The sequence below is a fragment of the Calidris pugnax genome, unplaced genomic scaffold (genome assembly GCF_001431845.1).
Source record: "Calidris pugnax isolate Ruff unplaced genomic scaffold, ASM143184v1 scaffold141, whole genome shotgun sequence".
Taxonomy (NCBI): Eukaryota; Metazoa; Chordata; class Aves; order Charadriiformes; family Scolopacidae; genus Calidris; species Calidris pugnax.
Genome location: NW_015090902.1, coordinates 22,317 through 48,030, shown reverse-complemented (window position 1 = coordinate 48,030; position 25,714 = coordinate 22,317). Strand labels below are relative to the sequence as shown.

At 37.1% G+C, this 25,714-nt stretch overlaps 1 protein-coding gene across 1 annotated transcript in view; it reads left to right on the top strand.

The window, feature by feature from the left end:
• The window catches only part of HCRTR2 (hypocretin (orexin) receptor 2), a 35,420-nt gene extending 13,878 nt beyond the window's left edge, over nucleotides 1–21,542 (top strand). The window contains exons 2-8 of the mRNA XM_014948921.1: nucleotides 1,126–1,304; nucleotides 3,036–3,279; nucleotides 11,133–11,248; nucleotides 16,382–16,602; nucleotides 17,965–18,086; nucleotides 19,186–19,386; nucleotides 21,057–21,542. Coding sequence (XP_014804407.1) covers nucleotides 1,126–1,304; nucleotides 3,036–3,279; nucleotides 11,133–11,248; nucleotides 16,382–16,602; nucleotides 17,965–18,086; nucleotides 19,186–19,386; nucleotides 21,057–21,250 — 1,277 coding nt within the window. The 3' untranslated portion in view covers nucleotides 21,251–21,542. The remainder of the gene's footprint in view (nucleotides 1–1,125; nucleotides 1,305–3,035; nucleotides 3,280–11,132; nucleotides 11,249–16,381; nucleotides 16,603–17,964; nucleotides 18,087–19,185; nucleotides 19,387–21,056) is intronic.
• The last annotated feature ends 4,172 nt before the right edge of the window (nucleotides 21,543–25,714 follow it).

Sequence of the window (25,714 nt, the reverse complement as noted above, 5' to 3'; positions counted from 1 at the left end):
CTAGCTGTTTCCATTTTAGATTTGGACAACCTCTTGAGGACCCTTCTAAGTCTTTTCTTTAACATTCTGTGATCTGCTAAATTAAGCCTAGTGCTACATCCTGACAGATTAAGAAGGTTTAGAATCTTCATCCAGATTTGCATGGTGAATGAATTATTGTTTACAGAAGAACCTTTGATGTACAATGAATTGTACTATTTTCTTACAAGAAGTACTGGAGTGTTTCTGGAAAATTTTGTGTATTAGTTTTTAAAGAGGTTTTGGTGACTGAATCTAAAACATTCAAAAGCTATTGATTGCTACAATCTTTCAGAGTTTTAATTCCAAAGTTATTAAAAAACTTCAGGCTGGTTTCTCAGACTCAATTTTTAATTTTTAATGTATTAGCTTATGAATTTAGTGCAACCATGTTAAAGGACCGATTCACCTCATTTCTAAAAGCCTTTCAAATTGAAAAAGAGGGAGAAGAAAAGATATAAAACAATCTTTAAAAGCTCATCTTATAGAGTGTTTGCTACATGCTGCTTTTGATCACAGTAATCGTCATCAAAAATATACCACATTTAAAATGACTAGCACTTAATACTGCAAAAATTACTTTTATTTACTTACCTCAAATCACAGTTGACTGTGCAACTGTTACAGATTCTCTGCAGGTGTAATAGATATATTATGCTCAGCAAAATGTTTTATAAAGTGATTGTAGTCTTGATAGAATTTACAAGATTCCATGTAGTAGCAATTTGAACTAAGTATCACACTATCATTAAAAAAAGATGAAATTCTACAAATGTAAATGTGTATTGCCATACACTAGAGCCAAAACAGATACGAAAAATTCTGGGTGAACAGCTAGTGAAAAAAAGTACTTACAGTAAAAGAAAGTGGTTTATGTATTAATTATTTCCTTTGCTGTGGTCCTTGTGGACTAAGATTCTCTCGTCTTGTACACCCTTGTTTCCACTTCAAAGGAAAACATAAGTTTTTTACACTGAACTGCATATTCAAATAATCTGTACCAAAAAAAATGACAAATGTTTCCTTCATTCTGCAAAGCCAAGTGTTTTCCTGTTGAAGCATTCCCTAAGTCAGTTCCATCTCACTAACTTGTCTCTCCCAATTCAGTTTGCATTGCAGTGTGGAAGAATCATCACATGCGGACAGTTACCAACTATTTCATAGTGAATCTCTCTCTGGCTGACATTCTGGTCACAATTACTTGTCTTCCAGCAACTTTAGTAGTGGACATCACAGAAACGTGGTTCTTTGGGCAGACCCTCTGCAAAGTGATTCCCTACTTACAGGTATTATTTTACTGCATTTGTCTACACATTATGCATATTACGAAAAAGAGAAAGAATGACAGCATCTTCCTAATAGTGATAATCTGATGGAAGTCTATGCCTGCCACTGAAGTAGATATCTCAGGGGAGCTGCTGAGGATTAAAGGACTGTTCCCTTGTGAATATGTTCATGTTTAATAAATACTGTGTTTGGTCCATCTCATTGTTAAACTTAGGCAATACATTTTCTGGAAAATTTGTCTGATGGTCTTCACTTTTTGTAATTGTTTTAATAATCCAGAGGGGATGTACAGCAATAAAAATGTCTGTAAATAGAATTTACGGACACTGGTGGTGAGGCACTGGAACAGGTTGCTCAGAGAAGCTGTGGATGCCCCATCCCTGAAGGTGTTCAAGACCAGGTTGGATGGGGCTTTGAGCAACGTGATCTATTGGAAGATGTCCCTGCCTACCGCAGAGGGGTTGGAACTAGGTGGTCTTTAACACCCCTTCCAACCCAAACCATCCTATGATTCCATGATTCTATGTTTCTAATTGCAGTCATTTATAGTCTGTGAGTGTGGACCTAAACAGCTACACAAGTGTCCAGGACACAGAATATGAACTTCTGAAGGGAGTCTGGGATTTCATATATGTTTAGTGACTTTGCATATTTTAGAAGCAGTCAAAGTATTATGGTTCACTGGGAGCTGATCAGGTTGTCTGCCTCGACCAATAATTGCCACCACTCATTACCAGTGGACTTAATTATCTATGAGATCATTTCCATCAAAATGATCGACAAATACATTTTCTAAGAATAGCTGGTTAAATGAACTGACTGGGCATACTGGAATGACAAGTACTTGGCCTTTCAGTCATTATAAATGAAAAGAATTAAGCTGAATGCTGAATGTATGCAGGCAATCAGCTCTGTGCCTCCACAGGCACAATTTATATTTTGAACAGATACCTTATGTATGCAGGCAATCAGCTCTGTGCCTCCAGCACAATTTATATTTTGAACAGATACCTGTATGGCTGAGGAGCCACACTGTGATACCTACTTGATAGAACCAAAATCACAAAACTTGATTCAAAGCCTCCATTATACGGGAAGAAAATCCAAAGAGAAAGATCACATGGTGTAGAGATTAAAAGAATACAAGCAAAGTGATAGGTTATTTCCTATGCTGAACAGAAAGTAAAGTGACTTAGTCTGCCTTAAGCTGAATGACTGGGGTTTTTTTATGAGACCCCGAATTTCCATTGTTCCTGTGAAAGCAGAAAAGGCAAAATGATGGTACTGGTATCCAAGTATAAAATAGAAAACAAACTAACAAACAAAATTGTTCTACAAAGAAAAAAAATATCTGATTAGTTGTCTAATGCTTTAAAAGTAATTTTTCAGATAAAGTTTTTCAAATTCTAAGTCATACAAATTTGCACAAATTTTCAGAATCTGACCCTGTTACACCTGCTCAGTTTGGGTAGCACCCTAATCTGTGAATCATCCTGTTGATTCTAGTGGGACTACAGCAGATGAGGATATCTGTTGTAATTCTGTAATAAGTGATTTTAAAGGGAGCCTTTTCTGGGGAATAATTTCTATTTAATAATTGCAGCTAAAGAACTAACTGTGTTGAAAACAGAAATTACTTTTAAAACTCTGGAAAAAAATATACAATAAATAATTTTTAAAGCTCTGAAAAAAATTTCATTTACATTTACCTAATATTTCCTTTTCTTTAGACAGTTTCAGTCTCTGTGTCTGTACTAACACTTAGCTGCATTGCTTTGGATCGATGGTATGCAATTTGTCACCCTTTGATGTTTAAAAGCACAGCCAAGCGAGCAAGGAACAGCATTATAATTATCTGGATTGTGTCCTGCATCATAATGATTCCTCAGGCTATTGTTATGGAGTGCAGCAGTGTGTTCCCAGGATTAGCCAATAAAACCACCTTGTTCACAGTGTGTGATGAGCACTGGGGAGGTGAGTGTGTCATTGACCATAAAGACTGAATTTGTACTGCTGTTATGTAATAAAAATATCAGGACATATTAACATGCAGTCAAGTCGTATAAACATATCACAAAATGTTCTTAATTATATAAGCTTTCCTAGAACTACCGTTTTTCAAATACTGTGAAATCGTATTTTCTTTTGTATCGCAAAGGCTTAAAGGACATTTGAAACCAAGTTTAAATGAATGAGGCTGGCCTGTGTCTTGACTGTGTTAATGTTTCCCGGAGGGTAGAAATGTTCCCACCCTTAAATGCTTATGCTTATATAATTCTGTGATCAATAGACATTGCAGGTTTTCAAAGACTTCAGTACTTAGCCTTAAGAAATGTCTACATGAGAACAGAATTTCTGTTTACCTGATATATTGCTTTTGCTAACTGCGGATACTTGACTAGTCTTCACAGATATCTCCTGGGACTTCAATGAATATTGCATGCCATTACAGAATTTATAGAGATGTCATCGATACAGGGTAGCAAGTTAGCCCACAATATGAAATTTGTCATGGATAAGATAATTTAAATAACTTTGTGAATGTAATCAGTTAGAAATTATTCCATCCAAGAAGTGTAATCCTGCCTTTCCGGATTAACTTTGAATCTAACTTGTTGTGCATTTGAATTCAGCTGTAGGAAGCCATAAGGGGTTGCCAGGGAGTAACTGCTCCTATTTTGTCTCCATTCACAGCTAGTGGTGTTAGCCACCCACCCAAAGGGTTGAGGCTCAGCTCTGGTGGGCTTTGGCACAACTCCAGTGCTAACAGAGCATATGAGTTACATGCTGTGCCCCTGACACTGGATATAATGACCATCAGCAATGCCATGATTCACACACAGCAAAATAAAGCCAAGTTTGCCAAAACATATAACTAAAAGGTGCCTGCTTAATAGCCTTGAGTCCCACTAAAACACAATCGGATTCTTTCCCAGAGCTGCCTCTGTAGAAGAAGATTCCAGTCCTGTGAACAATTAAGATAAAATGCAACTGGATCACCTGTACTTAATTATCATGATAAATTAGTTAGCTTAAACTGCTGAGGGCTCTTCCATGTGCTGTTTTGGAAGTTCCTTGCCTGCTAATGACCTCTTCAGGGCCACTGGGGGTTTAATGAGAAGACGTTGACTATCAGATTCCCTGTTCTTTATCTCCTTCATCCCAGTTAGTTCCTCTGGGACAAGGAACTGGACAGAGATGGCCATTAATTGGCACTGATTGCAAACAAAGATGTGCTGAAAGTTTGCAGGTAAGAGGAAGGCTGTGTTAGGCTATGAGTACTGTACTTGCTGTTTCACTGGGAAGGACTCATCGGCTCCTTGTTTCAGTGTTCTTTCTCCTTCTGTGAGCAGCTTTGTAGCCCAGTCTGCTACTGGATGCTGCAGTATTTGTGTGACTGTTTTCCTTCACAGCGTTCACTCTAAGTACAATTTGTGTCCGCTCCTTTTGGCTGCAGAACTAATTATCCATGCCTTCATCAATTCAAGGTCAGATCTGCAGCAAAGATTCTTTTAATCAACCAAGGAAATGAAAATGATGTACTCAATTAATTGGGGAGTCAGGAGAGCATTTCATCAGGGAACGCAATCTCAAAATTTCCAGATCTGCATTGGCCACTTTTTGATTCACAACAGGAAAGTGGTGCTTTTGAACAACAGAGTCCACGGTAGCCTTGGAACTATTTTAAAGAGTGGTTCTCATTCAGGACTGCGCTGAAGCAGTTGCAGCCCACAGATACGCCTGAGCTGAAGCACCCATTATACAAAACTAAAAAACCCACTCCCACTTGTTTTATAAGACTCTACTCCTATGGAGTGCATTTGTCCAAAATGAAATCTATTGATCATCAGGTTATACCGTGAGCCTTCACTTGGATGTTTGGAGAGGTAGAAAGGGGTATAACAAAGGCAAGTACTTATACACAAAAAGAACTTAATTCTGTGTATGGCTTGAAAAATGAAGTGTGAACACTCAAAAATTATTTTGGCTGTTGGGGTTTTTTTAATTTATATTGAGCATGAAATGGAAATATTTTTACATTAAAAATATGTTAAAGTTTTCTGAAATTAGAAGTTTTTCATTTCACTGAAAGCTAACAACCCTATTTTTATCCTGCTGTCTTTTTAATGAAGTATTCTTCTAATGACAATGCACCATCATTGCTAGTTATTCTGCTGGTGCGTTTCAGCTGTCCATAAAAAAATAATCCTCTCCGATTTCTAATAATAGATTATCATAGCTGCTGGTGCGTTTCAGCTGTCCATAAAAAATAATCCTCTCTGATTTCTAATAATAGCTTATCGTAATAACTTGAAAAAAGAAGCTTTGTAAGTGTTAAGTTACAAGTATGTTGCTCAAATAATGGAATTATTTAGTAAATGTGGAGTTAATCACATGTTATCAATGATGATAAAATATAATATGTATACCTTAACATCCCTTTCAGACTATGGAGAATAAAATGTCATTAACTACAAATAATTTCTATTTAATTGAAAACGTCTAAGGAGAATGAGTTGCACAAAGGCATAGAAAATGCAGTTTTTCTACTGAAAACCAGGGTTTGAAATCACAAAGACCCCCAAACAGGACAACAGAACAGCCTGGATAACAGAGCAGCAGTTTGGAAAGACTGGTGAGCCTTAAGGCCAAAAGAAGGAATAAAGAGCTAGTATTTTAAAAGAAGATAGTGGCATTTTTGTTGGATTTTGTTTTGCTTTTTTTGACTGTGGGAATATTGAGGGTCAAAGAAAGCTAACTACAAGAAGGTTGAAGGGGAAAGAAATTCACGTTCCTACAAATAAATTATATTTGCATAGAGGAAGTGGAGATGTAGATACTGCACACACTCCAGAGATCCTGAGCAAATCCTACAGAAGAGTCAATTTAGAGGAAAGGGATTATATTTGGGTGTTTACTGCTTTTTTTAGAACCGCATATAATTTATGCTACACAAAATTAGGGCATGTCCGATGAAATCTTTGCAGGGCCTTAAGTACACCCTATGTCCCAAGGGTATTAAACTGTGAATTGTCAAGGTTGGGACTGCAAAAAAGGAGGGTGCTTTATGACACTTTCCAAAGTATTTTGGAAGTCTATTCTAATTCTGGGAATTCATGGCCACTGAAACATGAGGTGCTATGGAGGACTAATGGGAAGCCACGTCCAGGAAAGCGTCAAGGATGCCAAAGCAGGAGACAGCACGGTACCCTCCCCAGGCTTAGGTCCGGCTGCTGAAATCCATACAAGTCTGACGGGTGTCTGGAGGGAAGGTCTGATCAACACGGTGGCACCTGGGCTCCTTAATGGTGGACAAATAGTGGCCACCCTGACTAATAAGATTTCAAGCATGCTGCTGGAGAGCTGCCAGCGACTGCAAATGGAGCAATAGTTCAGCCTAAAACAGGGCTCAATTTCTTTTTAATTGCTTCTGGCATTCCTGAATATAAAATTCATTGCCAATTTTAGGCTGAGGGTTTTTCATTTTGAGTACTGTCTAATAACAATATTTTATTTGGGAAAGCAGAAGGATCCAGCATGTGACCTATGCAGACTCACTTAAGGAGCCAGCGTTGGCCACGGTTCTATAATAGTCTGTAATTGCTATGTGCTGAATTTGATGATAAAGTGCCAAAATAAAAGAAACATATATTAAAATGAGTTCACCATGTGTCCAAGTCAGCTAAATACATACATAGAGCTGTTTGTGAAAAGAGTGTTAGCCAAAGTGCATTAGCCAACCCCTTTGCAAATGATAAAAAGAACATGGAGGTAATCCTTTCCCAAAACGACATGGTTGAATGGAAACAAAGGGAAGACTTTGTGTTCCATTTCCTCTTAAACTACTCATAAAATAGTACAAAAACATATTGTCTTAATTCTGGGAAACAAATAGCTGGAAATTGCATTATTACATGAAGGTTTATACATCCTGTTTATCGAACTGTTCAGAATTTAAAGAAAAAATTGTGGGACATTCTAATGCAGAAAGCAGTCAGAATATTGCTAATACAAAAATTATGCTTGGTGTTATCATGAATTGATAACTCAGGCATAATCTGTCGGGTTTGAAAATGTAATTTTAGTATTAGCTAAGTACTCTAAGCAAGTACTAAGTTTGGCAAGGACTGTGTTGTGTGGTTGAATTTTCTCTGCTGTGAGCACCCACTTCCTAACAACCCTACTTATTAAGTTTCATTCTAAAAAAAGTATGCTCTTTTACCCACATTGCTTCTTTATATTGGTAACTCCAAAATCTCGTGTCTTCCTGAGACAAGGGAACCTGGGAACTCTCTGCTGATGCTCAACAAACTTGATGGTCTTGTTTTTCCCTATTCTTGGTACTCAAGAGTACCAATTTCATTATGCACTGATGGCTTAAGGGAATATTTCATTTGCTAAACATACCAAAACCTCTTGAGTCTGGGTTGTCTTCAGTTTGTGTACATAAGTATAGGTATGTGTACATGCTTGCATATATGTATTTACACAAATACAGTAGAATTCTGGCAAAAATCCAGAAGCTGTAGTTTCAATCTGCTGCCTCCTTGCTTCTTTGAACAGCAGTCTGGGGCTGGAACACAGTGCTCAGAAGGAAGCTTTAGAAAACTTTAAGATTTGTTTAATAAGCCCTGCAGCAGGCAGAAGACTACTTGTTTTAGCATACTGAGCCTTGATCTGGTGGAGTAGTCGTACTGCATGACTGGTGCTGAGTGGGAATGCCAATCCCACCCCATTCCAGTCTCCGTGACCACCTGTTGGCTTTTTTCCCCTTCCCTCTTTTCCCTAAAACAGTAGCCAGTGACATGAAAATAATTAACTTATTCTTAAATAGACGGTTACACCAGCTATCTCCCCCTACCCCAAAGCCCATTAAGTGACCATGGAAGGCAAAGACATTTTTCTCTTCTCTGCTTGGTAGTGAGAGGTTCAGCAGTCCCAGGCAGGCAGCTGATATATCACCAGGACCATAAACCGATTGATGTTCTCATTCAAGGAGCCTGGAACTCACCCCCTTGATAAATGAACGGTGTCCCAAACCAGCCCTTCTTCCTTCTTGCTGCTGTGATTGTCAAACAGCTTTAAAGCTTTTCTTTGGCTTGAGAAGCTAAACAGAGTCGTGCTTCTTAGTGAGAAGTCCTACAAAGGGCTTTGCCCTGGGTGGAGGAGGGACAGGTTTCCTTTGATGTTTAGCAGCTGGCACTTTCCAGGTGGCTAAACTTCAAAGGCAAGTGTTAGGATCTTCCTCCAACCTGGTCCGTCAGTTCTTTGTAGATAGCTAGCCTCATTTAACGTTTCACTTTACTTGGAATGCTAAATTGGAAGCCATAAACTCCAGATGGCCTTTTAAATATGTACTGTCCTTTTACCTGAAAGGGGCCTGGCTGCCTGCAGAGCATTGATGAGGCAGGTGGCACCTCTTTCTAAGCAGAAAGAATGTACTTTCAGCTCTGACCTCCCGTGATCCCAGTAAGTCACGTTACTCCAGTTTCTCCTTAATCTCTCCACCTGTGAAGCAGGAACGTCGGTATTTCCCCGTCTGAGAGCACTGCTGTCAGGCTGCATTTTCTGAAATGGAAAGCCAATTCTGAGATCATCAGCAAATACATAAACACAGTTTATCAGCATTTATAAAAAAGACTTGCCCCAAATGATCTGCCTCCCCCAGGGACACTGATAAGAGCTCATAGCTGCAGCTGCTAATTGTGGGTTGGTAAGTTGATTTGCTACAGGATCTTAGAGCAAGTAAGGAGCCGGGTGCTGCTTATCTAAATTTTTTGAAGTCTGATCCATCAAGGCTGTCAAGTTGCTACAGGATCTTAGAGCAAGTAAGGAGCCAGGTGCTGCTTGTCTAAATTTTTTGAAGTCTGATCCATCAATGGCATCATTTCTATTACCTTTGCTAGTGGTGACCATGGGCTAGATTTTGCTATAGCGAGTTTCTATCTCACTGATACTGAAGTTTTTCTGACCGGTGAACCAGCTGGCTCTTTGAGGCCCAACACTGAGTGTGACATGATGGCAGTCTGGGTTTGAGGTCCAGCCTGGAGTTAACATGATGGTGTACTTCTCCCAGCTGTGAGAGTTATGGGCCAAGCCTGCGTATCTCCCTGTCTAATCAAACTCTGGAGGACCCACCTGGCATGCAAAGGGACCACTTGTTTGACTTGCAATCTCAGTCACTTTAAAAGGCAGAAAGTAAGTTTGATTCACTAAAGCTTTGATCTCATGCCCGGTGAACCAGCTGGCTCTTTGAGGCCCAACACTGAGTGTGACATGATGGCAGTCTGGGTTTGAGGTCCAGCCTGGAGTTAACATGATGGTGTACTTCTCCCAGCTGTGAGAGTTATGGGCCAAGCCTGCGTATCTCCCTGTCTAATCAAACTCTGGAGGACCCACCTGGCATGCAAAGGGACCACTTGTTTGACTTGCAATCTCAGTCACTTTAAAAGGCAGAAAGTAAGTTTGATTCACTAAAGATTTGATCCCATGCAACTCTTTTTTCCTTTCTTTTTTTTTTTTTTAAATTAAAACTAAGTATGGAATTTTTTCTTTCTTTTTTTTTTTTTTTTAAGTTAAAACTAGAGTAGGGAATTTTTAGTTGCAGATCTCACAATCCTGAAATGTTGGAAAATTCAGGAAATAAACATAACATCGAGCAACCTGCTCTAGCGGGAGGTGTCCCTGCCCATGGCAGGGGAGTTAGAACTTGATCTTTAAGGTCCCCTGCAACTCTAACCATTCTACGATTCTATAAACATTCATTTTTTACTCTAGCCCAAAACGCGATGCTTAGGATTAATGTGCAATCGAACTGCTCATACAGTGCACAGTTTCTCTTATGTATTGTCACTCTCTTCTCTTATGTATTGTCACTCTAGGTAATGTTCATTCCTTTTCTGATGCTATCCATAAATATTAAGGTGTAATTGATATCAACATTTGGTATTATGAAACTACATTTGATATTACAAAAGTGAAGGCAAGTTTTCAAAGCACCTGCTGCACATTGTGCTATAATCTAATGATTCAGCTTATGATATTACACACTTAAAAACACAGTACACTCACACTGCTTGTAAGAGGTTTGTCTCTAAGCAAATAATATTCATAAATTGTCTTTTGAAAAGAGATACACATGAAACTAGAACACAGTGGTAGCAAACTCATTATTCTTAGAACTAAATCAAAAATAAGCTTGGAAATTTCCTAAATTTAGAGAACTTGACTGAATTAATTCTATTTTTTTTCCTGTAATTGTAATAATGAATCACTGGTTATACCTTTAAGACATATTTATTTTGCTGTCAAAAAGTGATTTGAGAAATGTCTGTCTCTCCTGCCATTAACATCCTGTGTGCTGTAGCCAACATTCTTTGATTACCGGTGAGAGACTGTGCAATTTACTCAGGGACAGATAGTAACCTTTGCAGAGTTATAACTAAAGACAGTTCAACAACCTGTTAAATACATCAAAGATGAGGTAGGTTGAATAATTGGTTAACTATTGTTAGAAAACGAAATTGTCTATCTTTCACTGATTTAATAAAAGCAAAACTTCTTTGTACCTAAAGCAATACTGTGATATGAAAGCAATAATGTGATACAAGATAAAAGGTGCATGAAGTACAAGCATAATAGAAACAGAATGTATATACAGGTGATCAAAAACTCAATCCTGATCATGATGATACTGCATAACTTTTCCATTATAACCTATTATATTTGAAAAGCACATGCATATCTATATAAATAGTTCAGCTTAAAGGGATTTTGAAATGTATGTATATTTAAATGCACTTCTCCTATTCGAATTCTCTTTCCAGCTGAAGTTTACCCCAAAATGTATCACACGTGCTTTTTTCTGGTGACGTACATGGCACCGTTGTGTCTTATGGTGTTGGCCTATTTGCAAATATTTCGAAAGCTGTGGTGTCGCCAGGTAAGTCTCTTAGACTAGCTCTATTTGCTTGCTGTTGTGACCATGTGCAGAGTCCTGTGTACAACCTTCTTCTCCGTGTGCTCCATCTTGTCACCTGGGACGTGGATTTCTACATCCAGCACTGCTGCCACGTTCAGCAGCACTGCTGTCTTACAGCCACCTTGGATAGGCACTGAGATGCAGTAAAAAATGAAGGCAGTCAGACTGAATGTAAACCCCTTCTTGCTCACATCTACAAAGGGCTTAGAGGAAGAGAGAAAAAAAGGCAACAGAAATTATAGGCAGAAGAAAGATCTCTCCTATTGAATCTGAAACGTTTACCAAAATACCTTAGCTGACCTTATTTATACTGCTAAAATCTCCTGTAGCATTCAAAAGGTAGGTTTAACCTTCTCATTTATTTAGTAGTCTGTACAATTTTTAATTTTTATTTTTCATTCTGCAAAGTCTCAGGTTGATAACAGGTCCAATTTGAACAAAAGTTAGACTAGGAAGTCCAGCTATCAGAACTGATGTGAAGCTGGCTGTGATCTGCAACATTAGATGTGAATTATTGACGAATAATTGGCATGATTTCTAGCGTGAACATCTTTTTTTTTTTTTTCCAAGCTGCAAATTAAAAGTACAGGAAAGAAAAGAAAAAGCCACAAGCAAGCAAGCAAGCACACATAAAGTGGCAAAAATAATGTGAATTTTTTGGGGAACATTTTTCCCCCTCCAACAATTTGGTGTCAGCTTCAGAATCATATTCTGGATGTGAGCTGTAATCTGTCATACATCCGTCTGTGGTTCCCTCTGCTGTCTTCTGCTTTGTCTAGAATTTATCTATGGCTGTAGTTCCCCACCGCCCCCTGCCCTCTCATTCTGTAAAGGACAATAAACCCATCCTGTTGAATACATGATGCAAGATAGTCTCTCCTGTCCCCTCAAATGACTCTATCAATGGCTGACACTTCCATCAAGATATGGGCATGAATCATTTCTCTCTCCCCATTATGTCTGATACCATCCAATTTGAAGCTATCCTGGCCAGGGCACAGTATCTGCCACATCAGGAGCCTTTTCCATGCAGTTCAAATTGATCTTAACAAGTAGACTTTAGATTTCTGAATATATATATATGTTAAAAGTAAAAATGAAATCTTACCCTGACAAAACATCATAATAGCCATTATTGCCATGTCTAATCATATTTGGTTAAACCAGAGTTGCCGTTTATCTTGCTGTTCATCTTTAACTTATGTTTTTTTGCTTTTAATTTCTTACACATAGAAAATTAAATAACAAGACAGTTTGAAGGCAAAATTTAACCTTTACAATTTGAGGGACTCTTCACTAGAACAAAAGCTTTGCTTATTTAGTTTTGAAATTAAGTTCAGTATAACATAGCTCTGAGATGCTCCGCATTGCTGAATAGTTTTCTGTCCTGTAGCAACCCATAACCTTATCACCATATTCTTCCTTAACTTTCTCTTCTGTATTTTCTTTACAATCTACCTAATATCTCAAACTGTCTATTAATTAAGTTAATGCAAACCAGTTGTTCTCAACCTGCTTGAAAATACTGGTTCAGATTCAGAGTAGAAGTGGAATTACTGGAAACTAACCTGTTTTGTTGGGGTTTTCCCCGAAATTGTATTAGCTGTTTTTCTTCTTCACAGTATTTCTTCTCCTTATACATCTTGCATGCTGACAAGGTTAGGATGATCCTTTTTTTTTTCAGTGGCAAAAAGATAAATACGGCTACAGGGTTAATGCTATCAATGATACAAAATTACAGACGTCTCTTTTCCTAGCATAGATGATAGCTCTATGTGTTAGAGGCTGCACTAAGTGAAATTAAAACCACTGCACATCTATTATCAACTGTGACTTGGCTGCAGACATCAGGCATTTTTCAAAGTGCAGCAGGTGTGCCATAATCAGTCATGTAGAGCAAATGTAGAGCAGTGTTCTTTTAAATGTATTATTTGATAACAGTTTCAATGCAGAAATCATGCCGTTTACCAGAACTTCAGTTAAAAAAAGTGATCCTTTTGCAAGGTACAATGCAACTTCCAGATACAGAAAACACAGCACAGAGTAGACAATTTCTAAAAGTTCTTTTCTAAAGTGGAGTGTGCTGTGCATGCAAATTTTCAGGTCACTGAAGTTAAGACAGATTTACAAGCTATCCATACCGTACTTTGTGCAATAGCTCTTAAATTTACTTATTGTGTCTTTCAAGCAGTTCTTTGAATATAAGCTTTGTGATCTTTGAATTAGTGATTCATCTTTGAAAAGACAAGAACAATCGTGCCACAAATACCAGGGATTTTGAGTAATTAATTTTAATTATTAGCAAGGAAGCAGTGACTAAGAAGGCTATGTTCTCTTGTGGATTTTAAGTAGATTAAAAGTAACTTCTGAAGAAATAAATAGGACTGAATGGACTTATGATAAAATTGTTGGTACTTAATTTGTATTATCAAGTTTCTTATATACTTTGATATACTGACATCCAAATGCAGTGACACTAAAGTCTACTGATATTAATAACTGGGAACCTTGCCCATTTTCATTTTGGCAACTGAAATATACCCTTCCAATATTTGCGAGCTGTTATTATACTTGGAGATATTTTCTCTGGTAATAAACCCCTTGATAATAAAGTGAGGGGACAGAAGAAAAGGGAGTAAGAAAATAATTATGCAACTTTTAGTACCTCTTTGGACACAGTTAATGGGTGTTTAGTGAGTTATTATTGGAATTACACAAATTCTCCACAATTATCTCTATAACTAATTTGTTACTGAAAAGTAAATGTATGCTGGAATGTGTCTGCTGACCATACATAATACATGTGTGTGCTTACCAAAATGTATATTTGTAAATGTTTCTGTATATACACACACATTTCTGAAGTGCTACGTTCCTTAGATGGTACTGGTTCAGCAATGCATCTGTGGGTATATAGCGCTTTTCTTTTTTATTCCTTAGATGGTACTGGTTCAGCAATGCATTTATGGGTATATAGTGCTTTTTTTTTTTTCTGACAAAATTCTTCCTGTGTGATTGCTTATTGGTGTGACAGTAGCAAAGCCCAGGTGTATACCAGGTAAAGACTGAGGAAAATAGGGCTCTGTAGAAAGACTCCCAATACAAACTCCTGAAGATTTAAAATTTAATACATAGTACAGTGGGACTGTACATTGTATACAGTCCCTACCTTTGATCACCCCTTGCATTAAAGGCTGCTTGAACACCAGAAAAGACCCTCCTACCTGTACAGACTGGCACAAACTATGTGCAAAATTAGGCATGTCTAACATTTCTGTAGAAGAAGCCATCAAGGATTTTGAGCCAAGACACTGTTTCTCTTCCTCTAAATTGCATCTAACTACCAAGAAACTTGGTCAAAGAATTCTTCAAGCGAATCTTTGGCGTGATCAGGAGGGAGAGGTTTGTCCAAGTTGTTCTCCTTCCACCTCCATTTTCTGATCAGTTCTTGCTACAAATATGGTAACTGAGTACAACTGAAAAGGAAGGAAAAGCTTCTGTTTCAAAGTTAGAAGAGCAGAATATTAAAATACCCCTGATAAACCAAAGTCAGAATCTTAGATAGCGTATTATCTCAGTAGTAAATGGCAAAGATACATTGCAGGACTACACCACACAGCTAAATCCCTTGCCATAGGACAGATGTGTCCAGGTATGAAACTGATACTGCTGATTTCAGCTGAATGAGCTGGAATCCTCAGTAGAACTAAGTGCAAAGGTTGGGTTTTTTTTTTTGCTTTATGTCCATAGAGACGTTAGTGAAAAAATAAATGTTATAACATATCCCCTGTTCTGCTTCATTGATTTCCTGTTCATTACAACATGACTTTGCCAAAACGTTCCAATAGTTGTAAATCAGGTTTGATGGTGCACATAAACGCTAAATTAAGGGCTTGTCTGTTCAAGGAAGCTATTCATAAAAAAATACATAATAGCTATTCTAGCACAATTCTGCATATGCACGCTTTTATTTTAGAACAAGTATTTCCATTTTAGCTTACTTTTTTTTTTTTCTGAAATAAAGTTTGTGTGGTAAGTTTGTGTGGATAAGCCCAAATTTTTAAAACGTTACAATAGACCACCTGAATTTTGCAGATACTTTTCAACGTGAATTATTTTGCACTTATGAGGTTAGGCACCCTGCAGACAACTGCACTATGCATGAATAAATCTATAATTCTACCCAAAAGTAGACAAAGTATAACGTTGAAAATATTATAAATGTCATTGTAATAGAGTTCTCTGAGAAAGTCCTTTCTATCTGTAGTCTTTCTCATTTGGCTGCAGGCAGGAAAAAAATTTGAAGAACTGAATCAAAATTGCTTTATTTGGCTTGGCTTATGGGAGGGCACAGAAGAAAAAAAAAGGAGATTATTTTTTCTTAGTAGCATGGTGCTACATCTCTCCCTTGCAAGGTGTCTTTGACTAACCTAATTCTTCCTATGTCTTGGCACTCTTCCCTGATTCCCCTCCATTCATCACTGTATGATTCAGTTTTGAAGAGCTTTGCAGGGAAATCCACACTTCTGCTGCGATTTCTTAAGCTGCTTCATTGTCATCTAGATTGCATGTCTGGAAGTTTTATGGCACTTAAAACTATGTAGGTTTCAAATCCTTGTTTTCCAATGCTGAAAAGGTGTTCAGTGTCTAAAGTTAGGTTTCAAATCCTTGTTTTCCAATGCTGTTTCCAATGTTTTCCAAAAGCTGTTCAGTGTCTAAAATTAGCAGCATATGAACAGGATAAACTACTCTGCCATACAAGAAAACATTTAATGTAGAATTTTATAGGAACATAATTGCAGTAGTAGGATTGGTAAGTGTGATAGTCTGAAGGGACAAGCAAGGCAAGGTATATGGGGAGTAAAGACAATTGTAATACATCAGTTGATGTATTTGGATAAAACACAAATTTTTATGCAGTCCTCCAAGTGAGTCTGAAATTAGGCTTTTTCCTTGCAACCACATGAATTAATGTCATCTAAAAAAACTTCTTATCCTTGCAAGCTTATATTGTGTATGTCAACATGTCTATCTTTCTTGCTATAGCTACCCATGGTGCTATTTTTTCAGCTCCCATTATTTTGTCTTTTTTAGATCCCAGGAACTTCTTCTGTTGTTCAGAGAAAATGGAAGCCTCTGCAGTCCTCAGCACAGCCCCGAGGCCTGGGACAATCAACAAAGTCAAAGATTAGTGCTGTGGCAGCTGAAATAAAACAGATTCGTGCTAGAAGAAAAACAGCACGTATGCTAATGGTCGTCCTCCTGGTTTTTGCACTGTGCTATCTACCGATTAGCATCCTGAATGTCTTGAAAAGGTAAAGTTTATCCCAAAACATAAACACTTGGTAAAGCTTTCTGTCTACAAAAAATCCTCTGTTATGAGATTCCTCTTATTCTGGCAGATAATTTTGAAGGATAAGCTTACTTATTTCATGATAAAGAAATATAGAATAAGCATACAGTTGCAAGAAAAAATATATCTAACCTTCCCTTAGTACTGAAGGCCAGATTGTAGAACCCTTACTAGCAAGCTCTTCCTCATGAAAACGATCTAGCCTATCCCCTCATTAAAAACTGTCATTTGCATAGGATTACAGCTTGTTTGCTGTAAATGCAACTGTGGAAGTGCATTTATCTAAAGCAGCAGCTGAAGGCTAGTGGAAGTGTCACATTGTGGCTTGGCCCCCAGGACTGTGAAATGCTGGGTTCAAACCCACGCCCCATTTTGAGACCTTTGACTAACCCTTTGGTTTGCTTATGAAGCTCTGTTTTACTTTTTTACCCTTTTCTCTCCTGTTCATTTGACACATAATTGTTTACACTCTGTTTTTTGTACAATGCCTGACAGACTAAGGCTTTGTTATAGTCATATTGCATATGACCTCGGGAATATCAATAAATAAGGACATATAACAGAAGATTAGAATATCCTGAAAAATAACCATCCTTTTATTGGTGCTTGAGGACCATTTCAGGTTGTAAGGAATATTTTCCAGTTGAATATGAAGGCTTAAATACATCCCACTCAAAATTGGCATTTTGCTGAGGACTAATTTAAGTACTTTTCATCCTTGAGTAAGCAGTGAGGAGAGAAAGAAATATTTCCAGAAGGTATTTCAGGCCACCTATGATCTGAACCACAGAGGAACTACTACAGCTACAGCAGCAGAGTAGGCCTGTAGATTTTCATTTAAATGGCACAAGTTAGGTGTAAGGAATCTGGGCAAAGCAGATTTCTCTGGAGGACAGAAGCTGCTTCTGTGACCTCAGGTGTTCAGCCAGGTCTGTGCCTTTCTAAATCCAGAACCCCTGTTTATTGGAGAATGGGCCTAGAGCTGGGAACCTCAATGACTTGAATGGGTCAAAAGCAACTTTTCCCATCTTTTTTTTTTGGCTTATCTGACACCAGCTGACTTCACTTACTTAGAGAAAAGTTATATATCTGCACCATTGCAACATAAAGTACTGATGGTCTTAGTTGTGCTAAACCACCAAGACAGGAGAATGAGGGATGGGGAGAGGGCTTTATTTGCTCAAGAAAGCAAGTGCTGTTGAATCAGCTTTCCTGTAATACTGCAAATAGGTCATCGGAGATAAAATTCGGCTCAAAGTTGCCAAATCTTTTTTTATGATTTCTAATTTTGCCATCTTTCAGGTTTGCTTCTCTTTTTCCTTAGGGTTTTTGGAATGTTTAATCATGCTGATGACAGAGAAACTGTATACGCCTGGTTCACATTCTCACATTGGCTTGTATACGCAAACAGTGCAGCCAATCCTATTATTTATAACTTCCTCAGTGGTAAGTTACAGTTACCTAGAATTCAAGTTTAATGTATAGTTTGAATGTAATGAGCCATAGCAAATAAGATTAATGACTGTCTAACGTCAGCCCAGCCACTCCAGTGGGAGCTAGATCCTCTTCTTGGAACAAGTTTCCTGATGTATCCCGTTACCTTCAAGCTATCTACCTATAATGCAACTAAAGAGTGCCAGGGCCCAAGTCCAAGTGCTTGAATTTGTCCAATACCGTTCATTTGGTAGAGAAGTCCCTGGCATGACTTTGATCTGAAATAATTACCATTCCCCTAAACGCTCCCCAGATGCTGTCTGGGAGGTAGCACAGGCCAGGTGCTGTCTCTGGTTGGCATTTTATATGCAGGTAGTGGGTTTTGAAGGCTGTGAGTCTTTAATAATACTCACACGACCAGACTGTGCCAATTATATTTTAGGCCAAAGAACCAGCCAGGATGCTGTTTACTCACTAACACCGATCTGTCTTATTTTGTATGTGCCTTATTTGGCTGTGGACAGCAGAATCAGGACCTAAGCTGGTGATAGGACAGCTAAATTCAGGGGGGAAAAAGTCTATTGATCCTCACTGCACATTTCCCCAATGTAGTTTTTTTGTGGTGTGTAGTGTGAGGATGATTTGAACAATTTACTCTGAGCCCCAAGAGCACATTAATGCACTTTGAATCTTCTTTTAAAATGTATTTAAGATGAAATACAAATTACCCATGGCCTCTCATATCACACGTCAAGTAATAATTCAGTCATTTAAGCCTATGATCAGTCAATTACTTATTTTTATTAGATATGTTATTAATTAGCAGACTATCCGTGACATGATTTCACCAGTCATTCTAGTTTCTGCATTCTGTCTGGCCAAGAATAATTTAAGTTTCATACTGTACCTCGCATATCTTCTTATAAAATTTATATTTTTCCTGTCTTTCTCCAAGATTTTGAAATTGTCATTTCCCGTTTCTGCATTAGAAGAACATTTGCGTGTTTTGGGTTAATTTTGCTTTACATAGCTGTTTTTTTCTAATCTATAAAATTTGTTGTAACACAGTTTTCAGTACAATTTTTTCATTAGTCTTTTTTGTGCTTGACAGGGAAATTTAGAGAAGAATTTAAAGCAGCATTTTCTTGTTGCATCTTTGGCATTCGCAGTCACCATGATGATCGGCTCACCAGAGGTCGTGCCAGTACGGAGAGTCGGAAATCCCTGACCACCCAGATCAGCAATTTTGATAACATTTCAAAACTTTCAGAACATGTTGTATTGACCAACATAAACACACTTCCAGCAAATGGTACTGCACCTATTACCCACTCTAGTAGTATACTTGTCCCTGTGTCTTTTGATGAGGTGGAAGTAAAATTTAATAGTGCATACAACAATATTTGAACCTGAGCACAATGCAACGAGGGAAGGGTGTTTACAGTTAAGAACCAACTGCACGAAAAATAACTTACAAGAAATATTTTATAGAATACACTACAACTTTGGTTATATATTGATGAAACAAAATTTCTTCTCATTTATTTCAAAAGTTGAGTTGCCGTTGGGGAGGGGGTAAGGTAATCATATTTTACATGAATATTTTCTTTGGGTCCCTGCTTCCTTTAGACTCCTAAGTAAATAAAGAACAGGTACCTGCAAGTATGAAAATAATTTTCCTTGGAGTTGCAATGTGTTTATAAACAGCTATATTCTACTCAGAGCTAATTCTCTGAAGTTGTGGTCTATTTTATAACAAATATTATAACCACAATTGGGTGTACAAATTGAAGTACATGAATGTCTTTGACTATTTCAAATTATCTGCTTACCATACATTCTGGTGTGAGTTGAGCTGATCAAATAAGAAAATCACGTTAATTTCTTTTCTCACATGTTTCCTGTTGAGTGGATTATTGTGTGTATTCAGGAGCAGCTGGGAAGCCACTCTTGATTTTTCTGCAATACCGGTTGATAAACAAATGAACGCAGTCTGAAATGAAAGGCAGAAGTTGTTTGAGCTTTCCCAATTCTGGGTAAACACTGAAATGATTGTGCAATTTCCTAGCTTTGTGAATAGATTGAAAATTACATACAATTTATTATTTGATATTTCTTGTTACATTATATGTTATATCCCATCAGGACTTTGCAAGGGACTGCAAGTACAGGATTCATCCCTCCTGTCCTAGGGATATGAACATTGGTTGTCTAGAAGTTATCTATCTCAGATACTATAGGCTAGGACTAGATAAGCCACATATTGATAACATAAATTGGTATCTCCAAGGACAGTTAATCTGTTCCTAAAATATATATCTAAAATGAATTAAATAAATAACCTCTGAAGAAGTTGGTTCTTTTCACTTACTATTCCTAGAAGGAATGTTGGAGGTTTTTTTCCTGAATTCAGCTTGCTTTTCTTAAGTAGTGTTGCCATTCCTATTTCTATGGCATAAACAAGGTTACAGCCATGAGACCCAGATGACAGTGTGAGTGTAGATGATGTTCAACTCTGTATCAATCATTTGTCATCATTCTCCTTTCCCTGCCTGTCCTTTTCTCATGGCAGGGAGGTTGGACTAGATGATCTTTAAAGGTCTCGTCCAACCCAAACTATCCTATAATTCTATGATTGACTTGTACACAGGAAGCTGTAGTGCTCTGCTGGTCACAGTGGCATCTGGATAAGGAACCCCAGGGCAATTTGACAAATAATGTGTATTAAGTAAGCAGTAGAACATACTAAAAATGTTTAAAAGTAAGAAAATCAAGGTTTATGCATCTGAAATCCCCTGAAACTTCAGTCAATAAGTCTTCACTTAAAATTTGCAACTGCAATTTGGAACTTCTTCTGGCAGATCATTTTGTTAATACATCATCACCTACGTAGTGTTCAGAGAGTGGCAATCACAGCGCAAGCCAGTTAGCTACCGGGCACAAACAGTAAAATAATCTTTAAACCCTTATTTTATCTTACAGGTATCCCAGCTACACTCAGCCCTTTGAAATCGGTGGAACTGCATCTCCACATACCAGGGATGAACATGACTTCAAATTTAGATGAAGCTGTGAGGATTTCTGCAGAGGACAGTGGCAACACAGAGAATGCAGAGTGGGACAAATTCGTCCCTAGCATAACTAAACTTACCTCGATGGAGTTACAGCAAGGATGACTTTGGCTCAATACATGTAAGGCCACTAAATAATGGCACATGCGTTTAGCTGTGTGACAGACTACAACAACTCGACAAAGGGATTCCTTCAAAACAACTGCCTCTCCTATTTCTCCTCAGTCTTACAGAAACCTACTTACCTCAGTATGAGCTAAAGAACATGTCTTTACAAGTCTTTTTAAAGATTGAATTGTAAATACCTTGTAAATAATGTAGATATTTATTTTTATATATTTTAGATGCTGTGGAATGTTCTAAAATGTATCATATAAAGAACTCTAAGTATTTGAAACAAGTCTCAAACATCATTTATTTATACTTTGTTTCTATAAATGAGTGACTTATTTACAAGGAATGCTTACTTATGCACTGGTGATATTCTGGAATTACTTTGCACTTCTTTTTCTGCTGGTTCACCTGTAGTAAATTCTGTGTTCATTATGGAACTTTCACTTCAGATTGATTTGGGGAGATTCCAGGTTACTTTTCTAAGCACAAACATGCTTCTAAGACATGAACCCAAAGTGCTGTAAGTCACACATGTTTTCATAAGATTACAGCCAATTATTTTTTTTCTTCAGACTTGAGTGCCTAAAAAGAAACTACTTAAATAAAACTTCTGTGATGTTCAAAGGTGCTATAAGCTCAAAATTCCTACTCAGGCCAATAGGAATAACAAGTGTCGGCACCGCTGAAGGACAGGACATTTTAACTTTGGTAGATCATTTTAGTCCATAATGTCTGCAATGTTACTCCAGGAGATCTCTGAGGATCTTTGAAATAGAAGACATTGGTTATTTTGTTTGCTTTCACAGTTTCTCTCTCAGCTGCCATTTAATACTAATGATACAAGCAATTAACAGATTTATATGCCGAGAAAATGTTGACTTTTCAACAATTAAAATAAGATCTCTCTGGAAATTATAGAGGTGATATCTCATTGGACTGGTAGATCAAGTACACATCCATTTTTCATTTATGGGAAATGCTCCATGGCCTGGGGCTTCCTACCATGCATTGTAATTTTTCTTATTGAAGAATGAAGATGGCGCATCGTTGGAGACTTAGTCTACCAGGGGAAGGTGGCTTATTGGTTAGAAAGAGGCTAATCTATAAGACCCTGAGCTGCAATCTCCCTATGGCACTGTTCTTGCATTTCAGTTCAGATTTTTCAAAAGAAATGGTAACACGGTAAGGAGGACCTCTTTTTCAGCAAAAAGTGTTTGACATAGAAAGAAGACATTCTCACACCTTCGAATGTTTCTAAAAAGCCAATTATACATAGAAAAGGTGTTATTTGATTAACTTATGTAAATAATTTTTCTAGCTTTTACTTTGACCTCCTGTCATGTGACGTACTGTCTGTCATGACAGCTACAGTTTTATGAAGTGCTTAATCACTTTATGCTTTAGCCTTCCTCAACTGCTGTTTTACTTGACATTGTTGCAATTGCTTCTAGTTACCACTAGTGTAAAGGGAGAGGGGAAAAAAATGCATTTCTTTCTATATTAAAGTTTTTTTTTTTTCTAAAAAGGAGAATATTTTTTTCTATTAAAAAAAATTAAAAAGAATAAAGAGAAATGCCTAAATAGAAAGAATATTTAAACATCAAATGAAATTATAGGAATTTCTATATTTTTGAGTATAGCTATTATGTCATTGTTATTTCAGGAAATTATTTCAATTTGTCTTTTCTAAGAAAAGAAACCCCAAATAACTGAGGAAAGTGCAGAAGGATTTTATATCTTATCTATTGCAATTCCTTTGCCACTGGAAGGCTATTTTTGCTCTTCAACCACAGAAAATGTAGTATTTCTAAATTGTATGGAACAAGATGCAATTTTTCTATATCATTTGAAATGATTGGGCAAACAGCTGCTGAATTAAGACATTCTAGAAATGGGAGAATGGAATTTGAAAAGTCTTTTATTTTTTTCTTTTGTTTTGGTATAAGTAAATAAAAAAATAAAAAGTTAAAAACTAGTGTAGTAATCTATCTGCAAAATAATTTTCAGCAATCATTTAATTGTGCCATGAAATGTTGCCTCAACTCACTGTAGAAAAATGTCAACTATGTCAAAATTTTGCAAACCTATGCTTTCGTTTCAGAAAATGCATTTTTATCTTTTCCTTGAAGACAGAACAAGAATGTAGAAAGTAAATGGTTGTCTAAGAAAACTCTGTGAGTATAAAAGGGGAGTATGTATACTTTTCAAACATAAAAGATCAGCAGTAACTGTGGGAGACCACTAAAATTATCATGTCCTATCCGGTGTGTTGCCCAGACTCCTGTGAGATGAACAGGGAGGAAAAGAGTACAACATTTCTAACTTAGGCCAGCTAACAAAGAACTAAAATAGCAATGGTTAGTGATGCTCATGGAAAAGCCATGAGTAGCATCTTTCTGAATGGGGGTTGAATACCACCTGCCAACACAAACTGTCTTTTTGCTAGTACTTTAATGTCAGTGGGATAAATTGTGTTAGTTAATCTTAGATGAAAACAGCACTAAAGGTCATTGGCAATTTTTGCCTCCTGCAGGTCTCCCGTGACATGTTAGAAATGGAGGTTCTGGCCTTAATTTTCTCTTTTGTAAGGGAAAATTTATCTTTTGTTCTCTTTGATGTCCTTTCTTATTTTCACTTAGATGCCCCAAATTAAAATATTCTAACATTTCTATGAATTTCTTTTTTAGACATAACTTTAACTTAGAGACATTCATTGACAAATAAATAGATTTTTCTCTGGCCAGATTTTTGTTGAGTAAATAGCATATCTTGCAGACACAAGTGACAAAATCAGAGCTTATTGAAGAGTGGAAATTCTAAAGATAGGTAGAAAGCGTTAACTAATTTTTGTCAGAGAATGTGGTAATCAAGATACAAGTTGATTAGATATGGTTATAAATCAAAAGATTTGGTTATTTTGATTAAAAGATTTTTCATTCAAAAATTTGGTTTTTTTGAAGAAAAAAAATTGATGCAAATATTCATATGTATTTATTTTTAGTTTTACAGAATTTGAGAAATACCTAGACATTTTCTTCTCAGATATGTTTTCAGGGACCATTTAATCAGAAAAACTTCGTAGGTATTTAAAAATCAGTTGATTGCCTGTATAAAGTAGTGGCGAGTTTTTTGTCAGTCCTAGGGCCTTTTCCTCCAGAAAGATCCAGATGTTTGGATACGTTGAAAGTATTATTCAGCTGGATTTATTTTTGAATGAAAATAATCACTGGGAGTTTTCAGTAAAGATAAACCCAATAGTGAGCAGTGTCTGTTAATGGAGATAGAAATAGCCATGAAGACAGGGTAAGATTTTAAGGGTAGTATGGAATTTAATGCTTTTAGCATGTGCCAGAAATTTAAACATCTTAAAGTAACTTTAGGGATTCTTATCCACCAAAAAAGGTCAAAAGAGAAATGAGCATTTCTTATCCAGTCTATAAATACTGAAAATAATCTGAAAGCTGAGCTTTAATTGGGTTTTGTTACCTCTAGCTGCTTTGGTATTCCAGAGGAATTCCACCGGAAAACTCCGGAGCATAGAAATGGAGTTCCCATGCCATTATTTCTGCTTGGTCATAACGCCATTAGACATAGAATTTAAATCACAACATATTTGTTCCTGCAGATATAAGTTGTTGTGACACCATCATTCTGGTACTTTGTCTCTCAACAAATTTCACAGTCTCATATCCTGACCTTTTTCTCCTTTCCTGTTAGAGCTGTAGTGATAAGCTTGTGCCCTGCAGTCACAACAAGATAACTTCTACCCTCTCCACCTTCAAAAAGGCTTTTTAATTTTTTTTCCTTTCTTCTAGACTGCATAGAGAGCACCATCTCGTTCTCTGGTACTAGCACAATTGATGCATGTCATTAACCTGGAGAGGGCTTTAAAGGAAGGAGAGTACACTATACGTTAGCTTAACTCAGCCCCTGCTCTAAGATGCATTGCAACCTACTGCTGCATGTTACAAGGCAAATATAGCCTTCCAACTTAAAATTTGTCTCACCACTAAAACTATATTCATTTCTCAGGCTATTCCTTTTACCTGACAATAAGGCTTTTTTCTGACTGTTGGTTACATTGGATGAAATAGTATTTTATTTTACTGAGTACACTTCCCAAAAAACAAAGGAAGACACATATTTAGCAATGTTGGAATTAAGAGTTTAAATAAAGAACATCATAAATTAACTAAGTTAAAAACAAGTTAAAGAAAAAAAATTATGTTCAAGATTGAATTTTCCTGTAAACAATAAGCAAAATCTGGACTTGGCTCAAGTTTTGCTTTGCCAGTAAGAAACAGGATTTCACCCACTATATCTCTATCTCTGCTAGCTGTAAGTTTGATATCTTTATTTATTTATTTTTTTAAGCATTCAAGGACCAAAACCAATGAAAAACGTTCTGTATGGGGTAAGTGATTTGTGAAAACAAGAGTCACAGGTGGCATGGAG